Below are 26,057 nucleotides of genomic sequence, written 5' to 3' on the forward strand. Positions count from 1 at the left end.
TAATCAATGGTATTTAGATATCTACCTTTAGACTAGAGAGTTAAAGTGCATTGTTGATCGAAGCTGAATAAATGTTAAGCAACCTTTGCCGGTAATGTTACAATTATTGTATTTGTAGGTATCAGGGTTACCATGTTTTACGCAAGGGACAGAGTACAGGTGCCATTGTTTAATTATTCTTAGTTTTTTTACTACAGTATCTCCATTTGACCAGCTCACAATAAATCAGAGTGAATACTCTAATAAAAAAAATTAAGATTAAAAAAAAATCAGAGTGAAACAACGCTTGCATCTTGCGTTGCGTTTCGCCTTGTGAGGAAGACTACTGAAGGCCGAGGAAGGTGATTACCCTCACTCGTTCTTCATCCCCAAAGCCCAAAAAGGTAACACACTTATAACCTCTCTGATATTCATCCCCTATTACATGGGACTTATAACACAAATGGTGAAAAGTGGGTGTACATTGTATAGCGGCATTAAGTGCCGTAATGTGCACCTCTGCCTACCCTTTCGGGGATCAAAGGCGTGACGTTGCTTAATATTGCAAAGGTCACCAATTGCTTACCACCAGGTAATTTATAGGTCTCCTACTTTAGCGATAAGCTTACCGGTCCGGTAATCGGTCTGCTTGATTGGCGAAAATACCATGAATACCAACTTACCGTACTAACATCGCCCATGGATCCTGCTCTCTTCAGTAGCGGGTGGTGGACTGCCCTCCCAGTGCCACTGGACCGCCCCCCCTCAACCACCTCCAGTTCCACAGGGTAGGGGGACGCCAGTGACAGGATAGACACAGCGTCCTCTAGCGGCGTGCCCGTGAACTCGATCTTTATACTCTTGATTTTGTCTCCTGGAATTTTAAGATGGAAAATTATTAGTTTACGAAGTACGGGAGACTAACTGTATGCAGAAATGCTACTCAATTTTATTTAAGGATGGAAAATCATTAGTTTTAATTACGAAGTACGTGAGACTCACGCAAGAATATGTACTGAAATACTACTCATTTTTAAGTTGTACTTAAATAGCATGCTATCTCTATCATTTGACAAAGAATTGATAGTGATAGAACTATTCTTGAGAGGGTCTTAAAATTGGGTAGGTTCCTCAGTGAGAAACAAATTATTTCGACTTTTCAATACAATAAATTATTCAAAAATATTGATGATTCATGAGTATTGAATACTGATTTGATGATCTGCTTAATTTTTGAATTTTCCTAGCTAATTTTCTAGAAATAAGTCTGCCATTTGACGTAAAAATCTAATGAAGTGAGACCAATGATCTGATGATTTTCTTAGTAAATTTTCTAGAAATAAAAGTCTGCTATTTGACGTGAACCCTTAATAAGGTGAGACTAATGATCTGATGATACCTGATAAAACAACATCTGTAACATTTTCATCACAAACACAATCCCACTTTTAGAAATCCATTTAAAAAGATCTTCCACAACGCACAACGCATTTTCACCTTTAACCGAGCACAAATAAGGACTTAAATCTAATTACAAAACGTACCTTTATCCATTATAACACTTAAAAAACAAATGACACTAGTAAAAGTCAAAATAAAAGCACTATTTAGCATTGGCCGTGCACTTGAGAGCGAAGTAAAACAACTGAATAACGAGCCATACTCCAAATTGGCAGCAAGCCAGACATACTCGTATGATTAGTAGGTACCTATTTGTGAAATCTAGGTATCACTAGTACGAGTAATTTGAAAAACTGATGTAATTGTAACTGGATAAAAATATTTGATGAATTACCTAGATTTTTTTTAAACGTTGCCCTACACTAGTATTTTGTCTTATGTCGACAAACATACAAGTTTACATACGCATCAAACAAAGTCCCGGAACAACGATTTATAGATGACACAAAGAATTGTTCGCGGGAATCGAACCTGCGACACGTTGCCAACTGTGCACTCAGTCAGTCATATAATATATTCGAGATGAGTAAAATATATAAATAAAATCTTTATGAATCAAACTTGCAAAGCGTTCATAATGCATTCAAGCAAATAACTACTGCACTACAACACAACAAAAAGGTGACACATTGGCATTATAAAAAAAGTACTTTGTCTATGAAAGTCGCCAGTTGTGTACCAACCTAACAACAAATGTCAAACTTAATGGTAGTCTGTGACATTAGAGAAAGGTTGGTCACCTCTCTAGTAAATGTCCAAAATAATTGCTTTTTTATGTAACTTTTGGTTTACCCAAAAACCACGGTTTAGTCTCACGTAAATATATTGAGAAAAGCTCTACTAGTTTCAAGTCACTGACGCGGCGAAGTCGCCCAGTCTATTGGCACGCTGCTCATGATGAAGAGTCCCTCTGTGACTCGAAACTAGTAGAGCTTTTCTCCGTGATTTTTAGATAATTTAGTATGTCTCAAGATAGTTATTATAAAAATATAACATAATATATTAGGCCAGTTGTCATTGGACCTACGTTCAGCAGTGTTGCCGCTGATATTAAGATAATGAATAATCAACTCTATCCACAAGCACGCTTAAGGTCCAAAATACTTTACCTCATGTCTATCAGTCTTAAGGTAAGCGTCCACAGGTTCGCATCGTACGCATCGCACGCATCGGATTTTAGTTTGTCTTGTATAGAAACTCATACAACTGCGTCCACTGATCCGCATCGTACGGACCGCATCATCAGCAATGCCTACATGCGATACGTACTGATGACGTCATTGCGTGCGATACGTACGATGCGGGCCTGTGGACGCTTACCTTTAGACCAATTATCATGTCCAGCAGTGGATGTTTTGCAGCTGATATGAAGACAATGAATAATCAACTCTATCCACGAGCACTCTTAAGGTCCAAAATACTTTACCTCATGTCTATCAGTCTAAAGGTCTCAGCACACATATGGGATCGGAAAGGGATCGTAACCGTAACGCCTTTCGACTCGCTGTCAACCATGCGTCAACCTACCGTATGCACGTAACGAAAGCGTATCAGCAGTGCCTGTACGTCAACTCGGCTACGGCTAGGCGACACCGACTAGACTAACACGATAGTTAGTGCACGGCAGCCGGTACGGAGAGACGTAAGCGCGGGGACGGAGAAACGTAAGCGCGGGGACGATGAGCCGTAAGCGCGGGAATTCAAGTTCGGAGCCTGTTCCGAGGCGAGGCGATTACGTTATTATTCCGATTAGTGTGCGTTGCAGTAGGGAGTTTAATACAAACCATTCTGAACGGCTCGAGGCGATACGGTGACGATCCCTTTCCGATCCCATATGTGTGCTGAGACCCTTAATGACAAGGTAACGATGTTATAACAAAGCGCACGATACATTACCTGGTTGTAACTTGGCGGCGGCCGCTGGTCCGCTCCGCAGCACGGAATGGACATGCACCCCATCCCTCGCACCGCCTCCACATCGGAAGCCTAAACCGGTGAAGTCTCGGGCCCATAGCTTCACGCGACGCACACGTGCTCGCTGTGGACAAGGAACAAAAATAAACTTTAAAATCAGGTAATAAGTACTAATATGCCGTGTGGTTACGGCAGAGAAAGATACATTGAAGTCAACGCATCCCGCAGGTGTCTTAGGAGTCGACCAACGGACTCCAAATTTGACAGAGACTGACCAGCAACGCTTTCTAATAAATCGAAACCTTTCAGACTCTGATCTTTAACTCGCCTACCAAGCGTGATGGTTATGGCAAACCTCTTTCGTGTAGAGGAGTTCCATAGCCTAACCCAGCAGTGACCTGTCGCGGACAGCGCGGTTTCTTAATGATAGTTTGGTCCCGACATTGCCTACAGAGTCAGGACTTGAGAAAGATCTTCTAGAAGTGGGCATTGCTGCAGGTGAAACATTAGTCTTTGACAACGATTTCACCCTTTTTAGTGAGATTTTCCATTCTCACAAAAAAAAAATGTCAGACTTTCATTGAGGAAAACCCATCCCTTACCAACTTTTAACCACGGTAAAAAGCTAGCTAGTCTCGCCAGCACCTATCACATAAATACCCTATGACATATACCACAGCAGTTTTTACAACACTCCCTATTCAGTGCAGAAATATTACGGCTATCCTTCGAAGGTATATCAATGCTCGATTCAATGCAAATGTTATAGTCTTGTACACTTATGTGATCAGTACAGTGCATTCATAAAAACTTGATAGCCATCAATTCATAATGGTTGATTTTTTATGAGGTACGGCATACGAGCAAACGGAACCACCTGATGTAAGTAGTTGGAGTCGCTCATGGACACCCGCAACACTAGAGGAGTTACAAGTGTGTTGCTGGCCTTTTGTGGATTGGAAACTAGGGGATTGACATGATGATACTATGGAATTGTAGAAGATGCATTTGAAATTACTATTCCAAAAGGGTACAATTTAGTTAATCTGGGAGTATGAGGCTTATAACTTGACTACTTCTTATTCTCAGTAATGCTAATTTAGACTGCGATCCTGCGGACGACGAGCGAGGGCAGTTTGCCGTCCGACAGAACCAAACCCGTGACTACGGCATCACGTTCCTCCCGTGCCTCAAAGAGCAATTAGACCACCACAAATACAGGCCCAGAAGGGCCGATGCCTGCTCCAGAGCCGTGGACTACCTAGCGGATTTACCGGGGATCCGACTCGAAAAGCAAGAGTAGGAACAGGGTGGTTTTTAGTCAGTAAGAGTCTGACACTACCTCTTGCCTTGCCCAGGGTGAGAGAAGTCATTAGACGACATTTCCCCCTCAAACAAAAAAATACTACCATCCTATCGAAATGAAACGGATCCCAAATGATTCAGATTTTTTCGTATTGGATCACATCATAAATTCCTAAATTCTTAAGGTACAGATCAAGGTCAAACACTATTGTATTTTACTCGGCCAAAGCTGTAGTCGATCATAATCTGTATTTTACAAAAAATGCTTAAGACAATTATGGATGATTTAACCAACGATGATAACTTGACGGTCAAGTCAACGTTGACGTCATGTTCGGTGACATCATCAGGCAAGAAGCTGTGCTGTGCATCCGTTTGGTGTTGCCATTATGCTAACAGGTAAATGGTATGTTTATTTTGTCTTGCTGACTGGTTTTAGTCGCTACATAGATATGTATGCACTTCTGTTTGTGTTCGAAAATCCATCCTAATTGATTTTCTATAAACATATCAATATTCTAACGAGTAGTTAAGTACCGAATGCATAGAATTTTGTATTATGTCGTGGTGGCCCGGAGGTTTAAGGCGCCTACTTCTCATGCATGAGGATGTGAGGTCGAAACCTACAAACGTCAAGTACCAATGTGACGTTTTCCGAGTTAAAAGTACATTCTAAGATTATTGAGACAACACTGACAAATTTCCAAAATAAAAATTATTAGACTATTTATTATTAAAAATTATTTAGACCGTTGTTTACAACACTATATCTAAACATAACAACTAATAACAAGTCATGTAAAACTACGTTTTAAATGAAAATGAAAACGTGATTTATTGTACTTTAGAAACCACAACTGAAAGATGCCTTACTCATTACTCATTACTATCGATGTTATCACCACTTCAAATAATACATACTTGTAATTATCTTCTATTTATACTTTGTACTTGGTTGACATACTCTTGCTGTCTATGTATTTATGTACTAATAATAATATAAGCACGTAATTTAGTTACTCGAGTAATTCGTGATTAGTATTTGTTTCCATTTTTATACCAGTCATAAATACAGTTATATATATTATACAGTTTCCATTTTTATACCAGTCATAATTCTAAATTCATGAAAGGATTGATGACTGTTGATGAAACGAAAGAGGTGCGTAAGAATCGAATGTAATTCTAAATTCTTATTTGACTAACTATCGTCGTCTCAGTCAGCCATATGATCGTAATTCATAATTTACGTAATCGATTAACACTACATATGTAAGTAAAAAACACACCCAGTAATTAAAATAACAACATTAATTAAAAAAAAAAATCTCGACTGACCGACAAAATCACCCCCAAATATAGCAATATCCGACCATATGGCAACACTAAGCAGGATTAGAGAGGCGACCTTGCGACAACCTTGGGGCTGCCACCATTAAAATAAAATACTCCCATTAAACTTGAGCATAGACAAACAGCGATGTGTCATGGCTGACAGTTTTGAAGATTGTTTGTGTGAAAAAAAAAACGTATGAAAAATTGTTCTCAATTGTAAGGAATAAAATAAATGAATAGTGTCTTGTTATAGTGGACTGTATCTCATCTATTTACGGTACTATAGATGTACCGCCAGTTATATTGGACCAAGTAGTACCAATGTTTTTGTCAATCTTAATTTGTTTGTACAAAGGATTTTCAAGATCATTCATTTTGAAACAACACAATACCTACTAGCCAAGCTACTTTGAGCGAGCGTGGTAACTAATGCTGAATCCTTCTCCGTACGAGAAAAGGACTTTGTTCAGTAGTGGACACTTTTAAGTTGTTGATAATGAGATTATTTACTTGCTTCTCCCGTGTCGCCATGGGGAAAAAGTCTAATCACCCAAATCAGCTCATACCTTGTCTGTATACCAAATTTCATCAAAATCCGTTAAGTAGTTTCAACGTGATTGACGGACAAACATCCAAACAAACAAAATTTCACATTTATGCCTAATATCAATGTGATTTCAATCATATGCAAACCCGCATTGAGCAAGCATGGTGATTAATGCTCAAACCTTCTCCGTCTGAGAAGAGGCTTTTGGTCAGCAGTGGCCACTTATAGGCTGTTGATGCATTCAATCATATGAAATAGATCAGTCTCAAAAACTAGACGTTTTGTTCATTGATCATCACATCACGAGATATCACCATATATGATCATGACATTGACTCATTCTCCAATATTCTTATCTTATTATTTCGTTTGCAATCGCGCAATGATTGCGTTGCAAAGATATCTAGATAGTCCAAAATAAATAGTGTTATAGACGTCATTAGATGCGTAAATATTGTTATTAATGAGTCAGTAAGAATTTGAACGTCATAGTAATTGTAATCATCGTCAACAGCACATGAGATCTACTGCTGGACTACATGGAGTCCAGTAGGGCTGACGCCGACCCGGAACTGCGGACTGACTAGCGGGTTACCGGGGCTCCGGCTCAAAAAGCAGGAGTAGGAACGGGGTGGTTATTAAGCAGTAACAGTCTGACACTCCTTTTCGCCTCGTCTAAGGCGGGAGAAGTCACTGAATGATTTCTTCCCTCAAAAATAAGTTTTTATCTTACGATATTCGTGGAGTAAAGTAAAATTACACAAAAGAAAAATTCTCAACCTTATCCAATGAAATTATAACTCACCAAGTAAATCTTAATAATAAAGAATTACAGACGATAATTGTTTTTTAATTACCGCGGTAATATTCCACGGTAAACCGTCTAGTGGCCGGCTAATCTTAGTTTATACGGCATTTAATCTAGCGATTCAGCTATTTAGGTTAATTGACGTCATCCTCGTTGCATCATTTGAAACTATTAAAGTAAGGCGTTTTTAAGGTAATCAGTTAGTTAGTTCATTTTATTCTAGTACCTATTTAGCCTTTTAATGCAAACGAGCAGACGGATGCCTAATGGTATGCATTTAAGTGTGGGAGAGCCATGCTTAGGCACGAATGGGCCGGCTCGACCAGAGTGATACCACGGCCTCACAGAAAACCGACGTAAAACAACGCTTGCGTTGTGTGAGTGAGGTTACCAGAGGCCCAATTACCCTCCTTCCCAATCCCCAATTCCCCAACAACCCTTAAATTCCTAGCCCCCAAAAGGCCAGCAAAGCCCTTGTAACGGCTCTGATGTTTCCCGTGTCCATTGCAACGGCGATTACTAGTCTGGCTTCTACCTTATACCATAAAAAAACAATCGGCATCACCCATTGGCACTCACAACAACATAGATAGGAGTTACAAGTGCATTACCAGCCTTTTAAGATAGAGTACCTTGTTTACTTAAAGGTTTGAAGTATGGACTCTTTCCTAAGCGTATCATGAAGACCAAGACTATCATGCGCTAGTACAAGTTCATTCACTTTGTATTGCAATTGCAGACTTGCACCGATTTGTAAGTCACATCGGAATGCCGATCGAAATTACACCGTATAGGGTTGACGCTGTTTGCTTATACACTGCCTGGTTAAAGTGGGGTATGTAGATGAGGTTAAGCGATCGCCTGGTTTAACGTATGCATAAAATGTAGATTTTGATGCCCTATCGCCCCTCAAGCATATACGAAGAAGGATAACACTACGAGAAAGCCTGTTGTTTTAAATTATAAGTTTGAAATCGCCAATCCCCCTTGAGGAAGCGTGATTAATGCTCTTTCCTATTCCGTGTAAGAAGAGGCTTTTTCTTCGCAGTGACGCTACTAAAGATAATAATGACATTGATTATATGATTAGAATGGAATTCCGAAACCTTTATTTTCTTTTTTTAACGTTACCCGGCACTAATGCTTTTTCCTGTGGCTCCGTTTACAAACATAAGTTCACATACACATGACACCCAGACTTGAATCAAAAAAGTGAATCACACAAAGAGTTGATTTGGGAATCGAACCCGCTACACGTTGCGCGGCAGCCGGTTGTCCGGCCACCGCACTAACCGTGCACTAAACTTAAAGAAATTTTTATCCATTACATGAAGAATAACAGCGTCTATGTTATTATAATCACAAAAGTAATAAACTCATAAGTCATAACACATTCAAGATAAAATAACATAACAAAAAACACATAAGTCGGTGATCATAACCTCTTCATAAACCGTACATTAGCAGCATAATAGGTACAGAAATTATTCATTGCATATAAACAGTAATTTGGTTATAACTCCTAACCATTAGCTAGTTACGCTTTCTGCTTTGCAGTAAAAAATACAATTTTTAACATTTCTCTACAATTTTTGACTGTTACTGAAAGTCAAGTGGAATTATTTTTGAAACAAACCTTCCCTTCCTCTTTTTTTTATTGGATGGCCAGTTGGCCATCCAGTCTGTTAGTTAACAGACTGAAGACTTGTCGACGCCCATGGACACACGCAACAACAGCAGTTACAAGTGTTGTCGGCCTTTTGGGAGGATTTGAGGATTGGGAATTGAGGGCAATTGGACCTCTCGTAACCTTATTTAAACGAGGTGTTTAAGTGCCAACGGGTTATTTTATTCAGACTTAATACACAAAAACATGTATAGGTCAACCTAATGCCTCGGGCATTGTCTAACAGTTGAACTAGGTGACGCAGAGATCAGAGTGGCGGGTTTTCTGTGAGGCCGTGGTATCACTCCGGTCGAGCCAGCCAACTCCACACAAATATGCTGGCTATAAATTATATGTAACATACGAAAGTAAAAGAGACAAGTGTGAACCCTAGCACAGATATACGAACACGTAATAATACCGCTAAGAATGACAGGGGACAGTCGTGCGCGCATAATTTGAAAGTTTACTCGAAAGCTGCGTGTACGCATAGTTGTCGTTGAAACTGTATTTGAGTATTTTGAGGGTGATTTATGTTTATCTGTTTTATTATAGGTTGGGTGGTTATAAGCATGACTAACGAGCAATGGGTGTCAGGTTCAATGGGAATCAGATAAATTTTGGACCACGCCTGTTGTCTCGAAAAGAAGTAGGGAGATATATGTATTCTTTTTTTATGGTAGTAGGAGGAAAACGAGCAGACGGATCACCTGATGCTAAACTATCAGCGCCGTCCATGGATACCCGAAACACCTGAGGAGTCACAGGTGCGTTCACCGGCCTTTTAAGAAGGAACACTTTCTTTTCTTTAAGATTTAAAGGACGTATGTTTTATAGAACATTCATTTTTCGCAAATTTCCACAATATTAAAAAAACAACAGTCAATTTAAGGCAACATAAATCAACTAACGTTGTCGGAAGTCAATTACATACACTTAAAAGCAAGCCTAAACAAAACGAGTGAAGTATGAAATCGTAAATTCACGTATCCATGCAAGATGGAAGTCGCGAGCGTTTCTCTTTCTACAAAGAGCTGAATCAACAGACTTTTACGTAAGATAACTTCCTCGAGAGTCATGTGAAGTGAAGAGTAATGTCAAATAGCTTCATATATACGTTTCATAACCATGCAATGGTAGTGTCACGCAAGATACACAAAATGGCGATAGAATCTATTATAAAAGTGAAATAAAAATATTATCTTTACAAGGAGTCCGTTTTGAGCATCAGTAAAAGATTTTAAATGAAATTCTGCGTCTAATGTATCACATCATAAGCCTGTAAAGCTGCCACTACTGTGTTGACCATAGGCTCTTCTCCCACGGATAAGGTTTGAGCATTAATCACCATGCTAGCTCAATGCGGGCTGGTGATTTCAAAGTTATACATAATTAGAAATTATAAGCTCAGGTTTCCACACGATGTTTTCCTTTACTGTTTGTCAAAATAATCGTAGATAGATCGTCATATTGGTTTTTGCCAATGGTAGGTTTCGAACCGGCATTCTCATGCATGAGATACGGGCGTCTTAAACCTCCGGGCCACCACGATTTAATCTATACTTACTCTATAAAGCTGAAGAATTTCCTGCAACATTTTATTTACTACAAGTTCTGCTTCTATCCTTAAGAATCTAACTTCTCATCCACAGAAAAAGTTATTAAGTTAAAATAAATACTAGTAAACAAACCTTACTTATTATCATAATTTTTTATTTCCATAGACTCAACCACAGAAATATTAAAAACTTCTTTCATTATATCTATGGACTGAACTATCGTCGTCACATAGATAGTACCATCTAATCGAAGGGGCAGAAATAGCGAACCAATAGAAGTGAACTGGACGTACCTTCGACCATTGAGATACTGGAATGGTCTATAAACGTCAGCCTATCTTTAAGCTGGTTATTTGTTAGCCTGCGCCATACTTGTGACTCTCATGGACTTGGATTATTATGGTGGACTTTTAAATGGTGATCTTATGGGAGGTGGATAAGTGCTTTAAGAGTATGAAGTGTAAAAATAGTAGGTATTCTACTATGAGGTATATTTTTTATGGTATAAGCCGGTAAACAAGCAGACGGATCACGTGTTGGTAAGTAATCGTCTATGGACACCCGAAACACCAGAGGCGTTACGTGCGTTACCGGCTTTTTAGGGATAGAAATTTAAGGGTTGTTAGGGAATTGGGAATTGGAAAGATTGAGAAGCGGGGTAATTACTAATAAGGCCTCTGGTAACCTCAACGAAACACAACGCAAGCGTTGCTCCACGCCGGTTTTCTGTGAGGATATGTACCACCATTCGATTTGTTATAAACACAAAATTATTATTTGCTTCAAATGTTTAATCAAATTTTTCATTTCAATTTGCTATTGGCTAGTCATTTCAATGTTTTTAGAATAACAAATGTTTCCAGCAAAAAAAACGTAATATGATAAAAACGGAATATATCTTATCTCTCACCAAAACTGTAAAGACCAAAATGATTCTGAGCGAAACTTCATCCGTATGGAGTTAAAAATCCCATTTTAAGTCTTTGACTGCCAATAGAAAACTGTTGAAGGCAAATCCTCCGCTAACGTCGGTCACCGGTGACCACCACGGCGTTCAATGTATTAAACAACTTTTTAAATATGATATCTTACCTGTAAATGTGAATCATCTTTGCTATGTTCAGGCTTGGTAAACTCCACATGAAGACCTTGGTGCTTGCTGCTGATGGGCAGGGTTGGTGCTTCATGCTGCCACGCAGTTCTCTCGTCCTGGCGGAACCCAGGGTTGTCAAACGCGAACTCATCTTTCACAGATTCAGGGTCTGTTGAGAAGACTAGGTGCTTTCCTGTGAACAAAAATGGTTGTGATTAGAAATTACTCAATTAAAATACAGGGAGTGATTGCATAGTGAACTCTATGCTATTAGTAAATAGGGGGAATGATTGCATAGTGAACTCTCCGCTTTAGTAAATAGGTATGTACTGGAATATGTTCAAAGAGGCTTGTAAACAAACACAAAGTTATATAATATGCAGGTCAGAAAATGATGGTTAATTTAGTACAGATGCAAAAACCGAAAAAAGCCCAGCAATAATCTAAGTAGTAGCATCGGTATCTGGCATTGTCCAGTATATGGCAATAAACGCATCCCCTATTACATGGCATCTTAACACAAATGGTGAAAAGTGGGTGTACATTGTACAGTGCTATTTAGTGCCGTAATATCCATTTCTGCCTACCTCTTCGGGGATAGATGCAGTAGCTATTTTTATACTAAATTGTACATTTTTAACGAAGCCAATCTGTAAGCTAACCAATTGTTATTGTCTCTGTATTGTACCATCTTTATTTTACTTGTCTGCTTACTTACTAGGCTGAGTGTACAACGTACATAGTATCTGCGGTTGTGGTCAAGTAAATTATACGTTCTGGTAATTTGTTAACTAGCATGCGTCGGGAGTTCGGTATAACCAGTTACTAGTTAACCACAATTACGAAACAACGGTATAATATGTATAGATAACGTCTAAATTGTAATATAGTGAGTTTCCTAAGAAATATTAAGAATAAAGCATTAGATCTGTTTGATTTATTAAGATTTAAGGTGCGTTGGGGTAAGATCGGCGCAGGGGTAATAACGTACAAATCAAATATCTCACTTATTTGGCTATATTTTTTAATGCTGATCACATTACGTGGCACGTCATTAAGTTCCGCCCCGTCCCGCAGTGACCACCACTCGCTCCGGTCAACACGGAGTGAGATATTTGATCTGTACGTTCTTACCCCTGCGCCGATCTTACCCCAACGCACCTTACTTAGTTAACAGTTTAAAAAACATCTATTTAGATGCAAAACTGCAGTATTTTGATAACGGTTTATTAATTTTTATTGGTTTTTATGATAGTTTATTTTCATGTTTTCTTGTGTGGTGAGCCGCAACGTAAAATAAATTTGCCCACACACTACGAGTAACTACTGGCTACTGAGAAGTGCGTGGAAGATGCGCAGCTCGAGTATGCGATGTAATAATTGGGAAGCCATCTATAGCACGCTTTGTTTAATAAAAAACATAGCTTAGCTGAGTCCGTTTCTACCAGTGCTAAGCTATGTGTATCAATGAATATGATTGGTGGAAGTCAAACGCATCCACAGTAACGTAGCATAGCACATCTCTGGTGGCAAAACACCAACACACCCAGTTTATATAAAAACTACCAAATGAAATAACTTACCTATTTGTTTAATTAAGCAACACACTTTCATTTTTATTTAGTAAAACATAAGCCTCATTGATAAGTAAATATTTCTTCAAGTACACCATAGTACTTTGCTAAAAGAATAAAATTAAGAAAATATCATAAAGTAAACTAAATCTAAACAACAAAAATATTATTCTATCAAATTGCCAATCAACTGTCATTTCCTGAGCTGTCACTTTTCATAAATGCTATCTGCCATAGCTATCTGGCAAAATGATGTCATAACTGCTTAGATTTTTATGCCATAACTAGCATGTCGGAACTTTTTTAATCTTTAGCTAATTTTATTTTAAAAAGGAAATCGTCCAATGACTTCGGCTCCGGAAGAACTACCTGATTTGTGTTGTCATACAAATATTTGTTTAGTGCGGGAGCCACACAATCCGCTATCCGGTACGACTAGACACTGCGACAATAGGGATGATGACTAGGTCAAAAATAAATTATTACAACTTTTCAATACAATAAAATATTCAAAAATAATCACACTGTCATTCATAAATTTGATAAACTACTTAATTTTTTTCTAGCTAAATTTCTAAAAATAAGTTTGCTATTTGACTTCAAAAACTTATGACTTCATAATATTTCATACAAAGTTCATAGAAAATATCGTTTTTGACGTTTCGAAAAAAGTATTGAATTTGACTAATAGGAAACATGCCTATTGTTCTATAAATAGCTTCTTTTGTGTTTGATAAACCAAATATTACAACGGAAATATTCGGTGGTGTAGTAGTGTATTTAAGATATTCAAAAAAACCCCGATCACCATGATGGAACTCGTAACGTAACTAGTGGAAACTACATGTGTATTTCTTCGAAAATTAAAAGATAATGCTATTTCGGTTATAGTATAATTTTGTTGATCATAATCGATAATCCAAGGAATAAACCGAATGAGCAGTCTGAAGAATAGGGTACGCTACTCACAAGTAAACCTAATACTTATAAAGATCCACCACAGATTGGACCCAGTAGGGCTCATGGCTGATTAGGAGCTGCAGACTATTAGCGGGTTTACTGGGGCTCCGGCTCATAAAGCAGAAGTAGAAACAGGGTGGTTTTTAGTCAGTAAGAGTCTGACACGCTCTCGCCTAACCCAAGGCAAAAGAAGACCTTGAATCATTTCTCGAATAAAAAAAATGGTTCTGTTTACAGTATCTGTCACTCTACCCAGTTTTCACTGAGTGAAATCATTAGGCCGTGTACGCACGGACGGCTTAAACGTGCCGTTTATAATCCTTAATTAGACGATCGCACGCTAGTGTGGATTAAGGCCAAATCGAACTGTATTAAACCGGACATGTTGCAATTAAAAATGAACAGTGCATTTGTTTTATTAAACATTCTCATTAGCTGTAGCACGCGAATTCGCAGGGTTCACCTTTTTTTTAGTTTTTGTAGGAGTTTTGGGAAGTCCTCTCTGAGTGTTTTAGTGTAGATACTTATGCAACCCCTTAGAAATCTTTATGCGCTTAACTTTGTGGCAACACATGACAAGTGACAGATGACAGAAGTCGCACATGGACGAACAAATCAACGGATGACATCATAAATCCTACATCGCACATAATGAAGTATACATGCGGATAGAAAATCTCAACGAACAATAATAACTAGTTGGGCAGAGAGCCCGCCAGGCATGATTACCTCGCCTGATCGGAGGATTCCCCTTTTCTTATTTTACTCTCTGTTCCCTAAAAGTTTATTCAACCCGCAGTTTTGGAAGTTGACTCAATCATCAGTAACAAAAAGAGTTTTATTATAATAATTTACCGTTCCCTGCAGATTTTAAGTAAATATGTATCGTGTATTTACTAAACATTCGTTTTTCACCAGTTATGTTATTAAATCTAAGTAACACTCGAGATTCAACTCAACCCGGGAATCTTACGCAAGTTCTTATTCAGAGGCCATTGGACTAACGAAAAAGTTAAGTTCAATTACATTAGGCCATGTCCATTTACGATTTCTATTTCTATGCATTACTAAATTTATTATTTCTTGTAAAAATGTACAATTTCATATCCGATACGTTTAAATATTTCTTTCCAAATTTAACGTTTCCGTTAATCGTAGATTTCCTATTTTCTAATAGTTAAATTAAATATATTACAGTAATTAATTAATATTTACCATTTGAATAGATTTCTATTATAAATTATTTCAAATCTTTAAATAAGTACGTATCTCAAAAAAAATCTGACATTACCTACACCAATAATTATGGCACAACAAAACAATACCGCATACAGCCTACTCAAATCGAGCGAACGTCAATTGACATGTCGCACTAGCACAACACTATCGCGGTTAATTCACACGTAATTATCGACTCTTGCTTTCGATAGACATCCGATGTATGTGGGTCGACACTTTCACAACACTAGCGTTTTTGTTTTTCTTTTTTATTATTTTATTTTTCTAAGAATGCTGGAGCGTTGTTGGTGTTTCTTTACAATTCCTTTTTTGAATATTGTGAATAAATTGCTTTCTTTGAGACGAGGTGTTTTTGCCCGTTTGGTAATGTCAGTGGTCATGCATGTCGCGTTAAAGAGGTTAGGATTCGTGATTCTTTGTCGGCGGTGGTAATAATAATATAAATTGATCAAAATATAACATTTACTCTGGATTTCGTTGTAAGCAAAAGCTATAGTTTTTTTTTATGGTATAAGCCGGTAAACCAACCGACGGATCAACTATCAGATGGTAAGCTATGGCTGGACACCCAATATTACCAAAGACCTTTTGGGGGTTATGAGTTTAAGGGTTGTTGGGGAATCGGGGATTAGGATGATTATAGGAAAAGGATTATTAGGAAGAAGAACAGGAGTAGAATGTGGTCTAAAATAACTCATACTCTTTTTATCCCATGGAACGTGAGCGAAGCCACTGGCTGAAGGTAGTAAATTAACTAATTGACCATAAGCTTATCAGTTGACAAATTAGCAATGTTATTGTTTTTCTCGTAGCTATTTAACGTAAACAACAAACAGAAGAGTAGCCACGTGCTTGTGTGCAATCAATCGGAACAGTTTTTTATTGTTTTGTCTCAGTAAACACATCTGGGGTAATGAGATACTTGCACAAGTGATTAAAGCATTAACTGCCGTAAGAAAACTGTTGAAGGCAAATCCTCCGCTAAGCGTCGGATACCTGTGACCGACGTTGCGGTTAACGTGTTAATAAATAAAATTGTAATTGGTTACGAACTTAAAGTGACGCTTATTTTTGCAAATGATCTTGGGGTAAATAAACATGGTATGGTATACAATGTGATAGGCGTGGGACTTCTAACCCGTTAAGGCTGAGTACTGCATCTAATTTTATCGACAAAAAAAAAATATATGGGGGGTTGAACCCCTAATTGAAAATATTGAAAAATAGTGATTTTTTCGGTAAAAATAATTCACAAATGATTTTTTTCTCGCCAAAACATTATCAAACATATGAAAAAAGTAATGAATTAGTTAGCCAAGGTTATTAGCTACCGTTTGTCGTTTTTTTTTTGTTTCTACGACGCATACAACCTTTGATATCAAAAAAAGTAAAGAAAATATTAAAATAGCTATAACTTTTAGGGGAGGGGATTCGACCGCTTCGACCCCCGACTTTTGTCGATAAAATTAGATGTAGTACTCAGCCTTAACGGGTTAGAAGTCTCAACCCTATCATATTGTATAAAGGTATCAATTTATAACATCATATCTTCAGGTAAGACTAAACTGAAATAAAATGACATACATAGAAATGGATAGGTACCAAGGTATTGGTAATAGGTAGGTACAAATCTAATGCCAGTACGGTACTGAATAAACGAAAACCCTTAATCATGAATGGAGATCGAAAGAAAAAGCGATGTTAGGAACTTCCGTCCCTAATCCCTATAGTATAAAGTCGACACTATTATGTCAATTTGTGGCAAATTTTTGCAAGACTATTGTAGTATTTGTCTGTAGGAGGAGTCAACAAAATTATTTTTCTTTAACACAAGAGACGCAGCATTTTAGCGGGACGCATAAAAGTTTTTTGTCGGCCCATTTTGGCAACGGAACTAATCATAATGCCACCTCTGTCATTATTGTCCCTTTCAAAAAAATACTCGGAATCCCAAGTCACTTTTAAAACGTCAAATGCCAAAACGATGACGTAACGCGTTGACGTAATTTTGTCACAGACTAAATAGTAATTTCATAATGCAACTTGCATTCAAATCAGTCGGTAAATGTACCAACTAATTTGCACATAAGTGCCGACACAATGTTGCCAGTACAATGAATCGTCGTGAATAAATTATTAAGAGCGGGCAAGTTTTAAGAAGTTTGTGATTCAATCTTGATTATGGGTGATGGTAGACCGATTGATTTTTATGCAAGAGATGTGCTTACCATTGAATAAAATCATTAAATTAAAATTGTTGCTGAGTCAGTTGATATTTCATTCAAATGTACAAATGATGTTTGTGTTGTTGGTTATAAACTGCTTGACCGATTTAAGTCAATTCTGGCATAGAATTATGTATCACCTAGACAGACTTTATTACGCGAATAACTTTACAACTCGTGTAGGTCAGTGCTATTTCAAATTCATAACATAACATAATCGCAATAAAAAAATATTTGCATTATCTTCAAAAAAAAACAAAGCGACGTTCCCACACCTCTAGAGTTACGTCATATCATTTGACAGTTGACAGCTATGGCAATGTCATCAACCTCAGTTTGCGTGGGTGCTCTAGAATAATGGTATGTCTACACTAGAGGTTAAGCAACAACCATATTGACATTCAGTCGCTCTCAGCAAGTATAGCAACTTATGTTAATGGAAAAGACGCGTCGAAAATACATTGGCAAAATGCCGATTTTGTAACGTCCGTGTGTTGAGGACATTGCGAGGGACCTAAGGAAAACATGCAACGCATTATTGCTTAAGTGATGTTGAATAGTTTTTGTTTGAAGTAAGGCTTTTATAAACCCTTTATTGAGGACGTATAATATTTGTTTTTAGTGTGGGACAGCCATGTTTCGGCACGAATGGGCCGGCTCGACCGGAGTGATACCACAGCACCACAGAAAACCGACGTGAAACAACGCTTTTTTGTGTTTCGTTGTGTGAGTGTCGTTACCAGAGGCTCGATTCACCCCTTCCCGAACAACCCTTAAATTCCTAACCCCCAACAGGCCGGCAACGCACTTGTAACGCCTTTGGTGTTCAAGTGTCCATGGGCGGCGGCGATTGTTTACTATCAGGTGATCCGTTTACTTGTTCCATGATGAAAAAGGTCTTCTGAATCCAAAATTATCTTCATAATATCACGAGACGCTAAAAACCAATTGTTAATGTCAATAACGCTTCGACTAATCATCATTCGATTAAAAATACAAGTAAAATAAATAATCAGCACTGCAATTCAACAACATTCCCACACAATTGAAAAGTAATTACAAGCCCATCTATTAGCAAACACAGACGACTCACGTTATTCAACTAATTGCACAAATTAAAATATTTGCATACAGCAACATTGAAATGTCAAAACTGTCATTATGACAGTGACGTGAGTTTGCAATGGTTTGAAGGCAGAGGCGGTAAAGGCGGTGTTTAACTTTTTAAAGACTTTATAAAAAATAAGATACATAACACTTTCTTGATGTAACATAACATCATAAAAAACCCAGAATGAGGCGTGTGCGTGTCAGACTCTTACTGACTAAAAAACACTCCGTTCCTACTCCTGCTCTCTGTCACGGTCTCGGTACCTATACCCTTAGTATGAGTTTGTTTTACGTTGAACGAGATCGAAACGAGACCGCGTTCAGCGCTCTGATTGGCCGGCTCCAATGAATCAACTAATCAGAGCGCTGAACGCGCTGTCGTTCATTTAACGTTAAACAAACTCTTACTAAGGGTACAGTTTCGCAATCTCCCCCGACCCTTGTAGTCAAATTTAATGCTGTTTCATTGCATTATTCAAAACACTGTGGCGACCTATTATTATTAAACTCTTTGGAGTTGCGACTCCTGTCAATTGACTCGATTTAATAAAAGAAAATAAAAAGTGACAGGTGTCAGGAGTCGCACGTACGCCATCGGAGAGTTGCGTTTGTGTTAGACTTCTACTTACTCAGATTTAATTAAAGAGTTTTACTCCGATTCAATTTCGTCGCGCTTTTATATATGCTTTCCTAACTATCGTTTTCATCTATCCGTTCTCATCTAATATTTCACTCCTTCTGTAAACTATACTTGTGTTGTGCTGAACTCTTGTGACTTCTGTATATAAAAATAAATTATATATTTCTACCGTGAGAGACTTTTAATATCTATCTTCTAATTCTTCAATCTTCACAATCCACAACCTACATTGGTGACTCCGAAAGAACACGATGACTGAGAAAAAAGGTCACGCGACGCAAGATGGCGGCGCGCTTGCAGCAGAAAATTTTCGTGTCGGAGTACGCGTACCTCCTTTCAATCCCGAGAAGCCTGGTCTATGGTTCCACCAGATGGAGGCCCAGTTCGTCCTGGCTAATATCAAGGTGGACGAAACAAAATTCTTCTACATAATCGGGCACCTAGACCCACAATATGCAGACGAAGTAGAAGACATAATCGCCAACCCTCCAGCGACCGAAAAATACACCAAGCTTAAAAGTGAGCTCATCAACAGACTTTCGGCGTCGCGGGAGAAGAAGGTGATGCAGCTTCTCATGCACGAGGAGCTAGGCGACAGGAAGCCGTCGCAGTTCTACCGGCACCTCCTCCACCTGGCTGGTCCAGGTGTTCCAGAGGAGTTCCTGAGGACCATCTGGACAAGCCGTCTCCCCGCTGGCACTCAAGCCATTGTGGCGTCGCAGTCGAAGAGAGATCTGGCTGAGCTGGCTGAGTTGGCGGACCGGATTCATGACGTCGTCGGCACACAGGTGGCGTCTACGGCAGCCATCACTACAACTGCAACCTCTCCAAGCCCTTCAGGTAACAGCGCGCAATCCGAGATTGCTGCGCTGACAAAACAAGTGGCAATGTTAGCGGAAAGAGTCGAACGATTGTCCCGGCCAAGAGGAAGATCCAGTAGTCGTACGCGTCACCGTTCCAACACCAGATCGGCTTCCAGCTACAAAATGTCCCCGCTCTGCTGGTACCATCAAAACTTTGGGGAGCGAGCGAGGAAATGTGTGAAGCCGTGCGACTATCCCAATTCGGGAAATGTGCGGGGCAATCAGTAATGGCGACCGATGATTGTCCAAGTGCTGGTCGCTTATTCGTTACCGATCAAAGGTCCAAGGTGCAGTTTTTGGTCGACACTGGCAGCGACCTCTGTGTCTACCCCGATCGGCGATTTCACGACCATTACAGAAGACTGATTACCAGTTATGTGCCGCTAACGGAACGCCGATACAAACATACGGCTTTATTAACATAACGCTCAATTTAGGTTTGCGCCGTGACTTTGTCTGGCGATTTATTGTTGCTGACGTAACAAAGGCGATAATAGGCGTGGATTTTTTATGTTTTTATAATTTAGCTGTCGATTGCAGGAACCAACGCCTCATCGACAACTATACTACACTCTCCACCCCGGCTTTGCCTGCGCGTCGCTCTGATGACGTGTCGTCGGTTAAAGTAAGTCTTGGTGATTCCGCATACACACACATACTACGGGAATTTCCCGACATCACTCGTCCACCTGGCATACACCGCACACCCAAGCACCAGACAGTACATCACATCCGCACTACTCCTGGACCACCAGTAGCCTGTTCACCCCGCAGACTGGCCCCTGACAAACTAAAAATCGCCAGGGATGAATTTGACGCCATGCTCAAGTGTGGAACTTGTCGTCCGTCAGAATCGCCCTGGTCTTCACCCCTTCATCTAGCACCTAAGAAAAACGACGGTTGGCGCCCCTGCGGCGATTATAGGATGCTGAACGCGCGGACCATCGCAGACCAGTACCCTATCCGACATATTCATGACTTCGCTCACAGCCTATCTGGCTGTACTGTCTTTTCACAAATTGACCTGGTGAAAGCGTACAACCAGATTCCAGTCCATCCAGACGACATCCCGAAGACTGCGATCACAACGCCGTTCGGTCTTTTCGAATTTCCGTACATGACTTTCGGACTTCGAAATGCCGCACAGACGTTTCAGCGCTTCGTGGATGAAATGCTCAGGGGTCTGGACTTTACGTACGCATATTTGGATGACTTCCTGGTCTTCTCAAAAGATCATAAGACCCACGAAGTTCACCTGCGTCAGCTTTTCACCAGGCTCAAGGAGTACGGTATGGTCATCAACAGCTCAAAGTGTGTCTTCGGTGTGTCGGAGGTAAACTTTTTAGGCTATCATATTTCAGCCAAGGGTACCAAGCCCCTGCCTTCCAAGGTCGAAGCCGTGCAAAACTTTCCCGCTCCTAAGACCGTAAGAGAGCTGCGGAGATTCCTTGGGATGCTCAATTTTACCGTAGGTTCATTCCTGAGGCAGCTACTCATCAAGCACCCCTGAACGCTCTTCTTACTGGCTCAGTAAAGGGTTCACACCCTGTGAATTTTACACCAGCTGAAGATACAGCTTTTCAGAACTGCAAGAACAGCCTGTGTCAAGCAGCATTACTGGCCCATCCCGACTGCAACGCAAAGATGGCGTTGGTCACGGATGCGTCAGACAAAGCTATCGGAGCAGTCCTGCAGCAGCTGAACGAGGGAGCATGGGAGCCACTCGCATTCTTCTCGCGCAAGTTGACTCCAGCACAGGTTAAGTACTCTCCTTACGATCGAGAGTTGCTCGCCATTTACGAGAGTGTCAAGTATTTTAGACATATGTTAGAGGCTCGTCATTTCGTCATTTACACTGACCACAAGCCTATCACATATGCCTACCACTCTCGTAAAGAAAACAGTTCCCCTCGGCAGTCACGTCACCTGGACTTTATTGCCCAGTTTACAACGGACATCCGGCACATTTCAGGGAAGAATAATGTCGTGGCGGACACCCTTTCACGCGTGGAGGAGATTACTCAACCTGTGCACGCCGAGAGGATCGCCGCTGCTCAACTTGAGGACCCTGAACTGAAGCAACTTCTAGCTGGTGACACTTCTTTACGCCTGCAGCAAGTTAGGATTCCAGGTTCAACTTGTCAACTGTACTGCGACGTCAGCACCTCAACGCCGAGACCTTTTGTACCCAAGGAATTGCGCAGGTCAGTCTTTACAAGCCTGCACTCCTTGAGTCACCCAGGTTCCAAGGCATCTGCAAGGCTGGTCGCAGACCGCTACGTTTGGCCTGGAGTTAGGAATGACTGTCGCGAGTGGGTTCGTTCCTGCTTGGAATGTCAACGTGCGAAAATCACACGTCACGTCTCTGCTCCAATAGGCAACTTCAAACTACCTTCATCAAGGTTTGCCTTCATCCACATTGACCTCGTAGGTCCATTGCCTCTGTGTCAAGGATACCGATATTGTCTCACCGCCGTCGATCGCTTTACGCGATGGCCTGAGGCAATACCGATAGCAGACATAACTGCTGAAACAGTGGCAAAGGCTCTACTGAGTGGGTGGATAGCCCGTTTCGGCTGCCCATCCGATATCGTAACCGATAGAGGTAGGCAGTTCGAATCAGAGCTCTTTAAATGTTTGTCTGGTATTGCTGGGTTCCGACACCGCAAAACCACAGCCTACCATCCAGCCTGTAACGGATTGGTGGAGAGATTCCACCGTCAACTCAAGGCTGCTATAACCTGCCACGCCAGTGTCAGTTGGGTGGAATCTCTTCCACTAGTCTTACTAGGCGTTCGCAGCGCTTATAAAGAAGACGCACAAGCCTCTGTCGCCGAACTTGTCTACGGTCAACCACTGCGCCTTCCAGGCGAATTGTTTGACCCGCAGACGGATGAGACTGTCGACACAGCAGACTATTTGTCCAGGCTCAGAAGTTTGGTTAGGCAACTGCGACCATCACCGGCTGCCAGGCACAACAAAAACAAGTTTTTTATATTTAAAAATTTACCTACCTCATCACACGTTTTCCTTAGGGACTGCACTGCTGGTGGTTTCAAACCAGCATACTCTGGCCCTCACAAGGTCATCGAGCGAGGGGACAAGGTATACAAGATCGTGGTAAACGGTAAAGAGGTTACCGTATCGATAGACCGCCTTAAGCCGGCCTTCATACTACGTGACCCAGACACACCATACACACCACCTACCACAAACATTCATCAAAACACTCCAAACACGGATAACCGGAACTTGCCTGATCCTGGCGATGGCGTCGTCAAAGCGACGCGGTCAGGCCGCCGCGTTAAATTTCCCGACTATTACCGCCCTTGACGGTCTCTGGAAGGGGGTGATGTGGCGACCTATTATTATTAAACTCTTTGGAGTTGCGACTCCTGTCAATTGACTTGATTTAATAAAAGAAAATAAAAAGTGACAGGTGTCAGGAGTCGCACGTAGGCCATCGGAGAGTTGCGTTTGTGTTAGACTTCTACTTACTCAGATTTAATTAAAGAGTTTTACTCCGATTCAATTTCGTCGCGTTTTTATATATGCTTTCCTAACTATCGTTTTCATCTATCCGTTCTCATCTAATATTTCACTCCTTCTGTAAACTATACTTGTGTTGTGCTGAACTCTTGTGACTTCTGTATATAAAAATAAATTATATATTTCTACCGTGAGAGACTTTTAATATCTATCTTCTAATTCTTCAATCTTCACAATCCACAACCTACAACACGAATAAGACTTGACTTAAAAGAGGCTTGTTGCCAAAATTATGGGCGCCATGCTTAACGGGTGGTCTGTTTCAAAATAATTCTGTATGCAGACAAAGTATACACTTTAAAACCTAAATTTAAACCCAGTATTTGGTGTTACATACAAAATGTAACTTTTATCGTAATTGAGGAAAAGTATTTAATATAAGAGTGTTAGGACTTAGGACAACCATACCGCTTTTGGGATAAATGACGCGTTATTTATATTTTGGGTTTAAGGGGCGAAAATAATCCAATGTCTTCTCACGCCTTAGGTGTGGCTAGAGAGAGTATCACTCTTACTGACTAAAAATCACCCTGCTTTGTAATTCCCCGGTAATCCGTTACGTTCTCTGCAGCTTCAGATCGTGCATCATCCCTTCTGAGTCCCATCTGTGATGGTATGGCTCTCTGAAAGTCGATATTTGGTTTGCATTCGTTCCTACTCCTGCTCTTTGAGCCGGAGCCCCGGTAACCCGCTAGGTAGTCCGCAACTCCGGGCGTAGTTTATACATGTATTTTTATTTAGTATCGAGAGCAAATTAAATTAATCGTATCTGGGGGCACGGCAGTGCCCCCGCCAAGTCGAGCAAAAAAAGCGGCACGGCCGTACCATCCTTTTCTCGAAGCAATTCGGGCCTTTTTCGACCCCCTATAATTCGGTTGTGGATAAAGCAAGAAACCTGAATCTTCAGTAACTAATCCGGCATTGTATAAACACGGAATATTTAAAATTTCAGTCAATTTGAACCAGTAGTTTAAGAATGACAACTTGTTAAAGTTTCTAAATTTTGTCACTCACTGACTCACCGATCATCAAAAGTCCAAGGCACTTCTAGCAGACTTAGAAGCTTCATATTTGGAATACATATAGAGTTTAGTGTCTTAATCATGGGAAAACTTAAATATTTTGTAATTTCGGTCCAGTTTTCCAAATACACCAGTTGGTGGTTGGTGGTGGTTATAAATTTAATAGGTGTAGATAGGTACCTACCATATGAGGCAAGGGAGGGGGTATAGGGTGGGTAAGGGCTGAAGCTCAAGAAGTAGTACCGGAAAAGAAAAAGAGGAAGACTACATATAAAAATAAGAAAATATCATAAGACCTTTAACAAAATTCGTTAGAAGTAGATGGTATCAAAAAGAAAGGCTCTACAAAAAGAAGTGAGATCCCATCAAAAACATCCTGTAAAAAACCCAAGTCTCGCAGCTCAGTCTTTCTACCGTCAAAAGTTGTGAGATCCATGTAATACCAAGTCGGTTAATCTATTTAGTGTCTACTTGAAGGACCTTCTGTCTTAAGTTATTACATAAGTTATTATCATGCCAATATTAAAAATATTTAACGTTTTAAACAAATAGATCGACTTGGACATCGCATGAAAACAAAATGAATATTACAATATTATATTAGATTCTTTAGTCTCTCGCGCCTCACGCGATTGAAACTCTCGTTCCTGTTGGTCGCTGGCCCGTCGTGCTGTGTAGTGTGATACATACTAATAATCAAATCAAGCGATGTCCAAGTCGATCTATTTGTTTAAAACGTTAAATATTTTTAATATTGGCATGATAATAACTTATGTAATAACTTAAGACAGAAGGTCCTTCAAGTAGACACTAAATAGATTAACCGACTTGGTATTACATGGATCTCACAACTTTTGACGGTAGAAAGACTGAGCTGCGAGACTTGGGTTTTTTACAGGATGTTTTTGATGGGATAGTATTATTTGTGTTGTTGTAAACGCATTGTCTTTTAGTAATCTGACCTTAACTTGACATTTCAAACTGCTTTTGTCGAAAAGGTAAATGACCGATGGACAAAACAAATATGAGAAAAATATATCGTGCGAAAATGTGTTATTCATTGACTTAACTGTGATAATAAAATATTTCTAAATAAATAAAATACTTAAGAAATATCATGTTTTTACATTTTTCAATACATATTGAAAGGAGATGAGTCTTTTTGGAAAAATTATACCAAATTTTAGAATCCTTGCTACTATTATAGA

The 26,057-nt window shown here is 39.8% G+C and overlaps 1 protein-coding gene across 1 annotated transcript in view; it reads right to left on the reverse strand.

Moving 5' to 3' along the window:
* LOC118276612 (uncharacterized) overlaps positions 1-26,057 on the reverse strand; it is an 89,777-nt gene that overhangs the window by 9,081 nt on the left and 54,639 nt on the right. The window contains exons 2-4 of the mRNA XM_035594958.2: positions 11,667-11,860; positions 3,337-3,478; positions 663-853 (exon numbers count right to left, since the gene is read on the reverse strand). Coding sequence (XP_035450851.2) covers positions 663-853; positions 3,337-3,478; positions 11,667-11,860 — 527 coding nt within the window. The remainder of the gene's footprint in view (positions 1-662; positions 854-3,336; positions 3,479-11,666; positions 11,861-26,057) is intronic.

Source organism: Spodoptera frugiperda, chromosome 17 (genome assembly GCF_023101765.2).
Source record: "Spodoptera frugiperda isolate SF20-4 chromosome 17, AGI-APGP_CSIRO_Sfru_2.0, whole genome shotgun sequence".
Taxonomy (NCBI): domain Eukaryota; kingdom Metazoa; phylum Arthropoda; class Insecta; order Lepidoptera; family Noctuidae; genus Spodoptera; species Spodoptera frugiperda.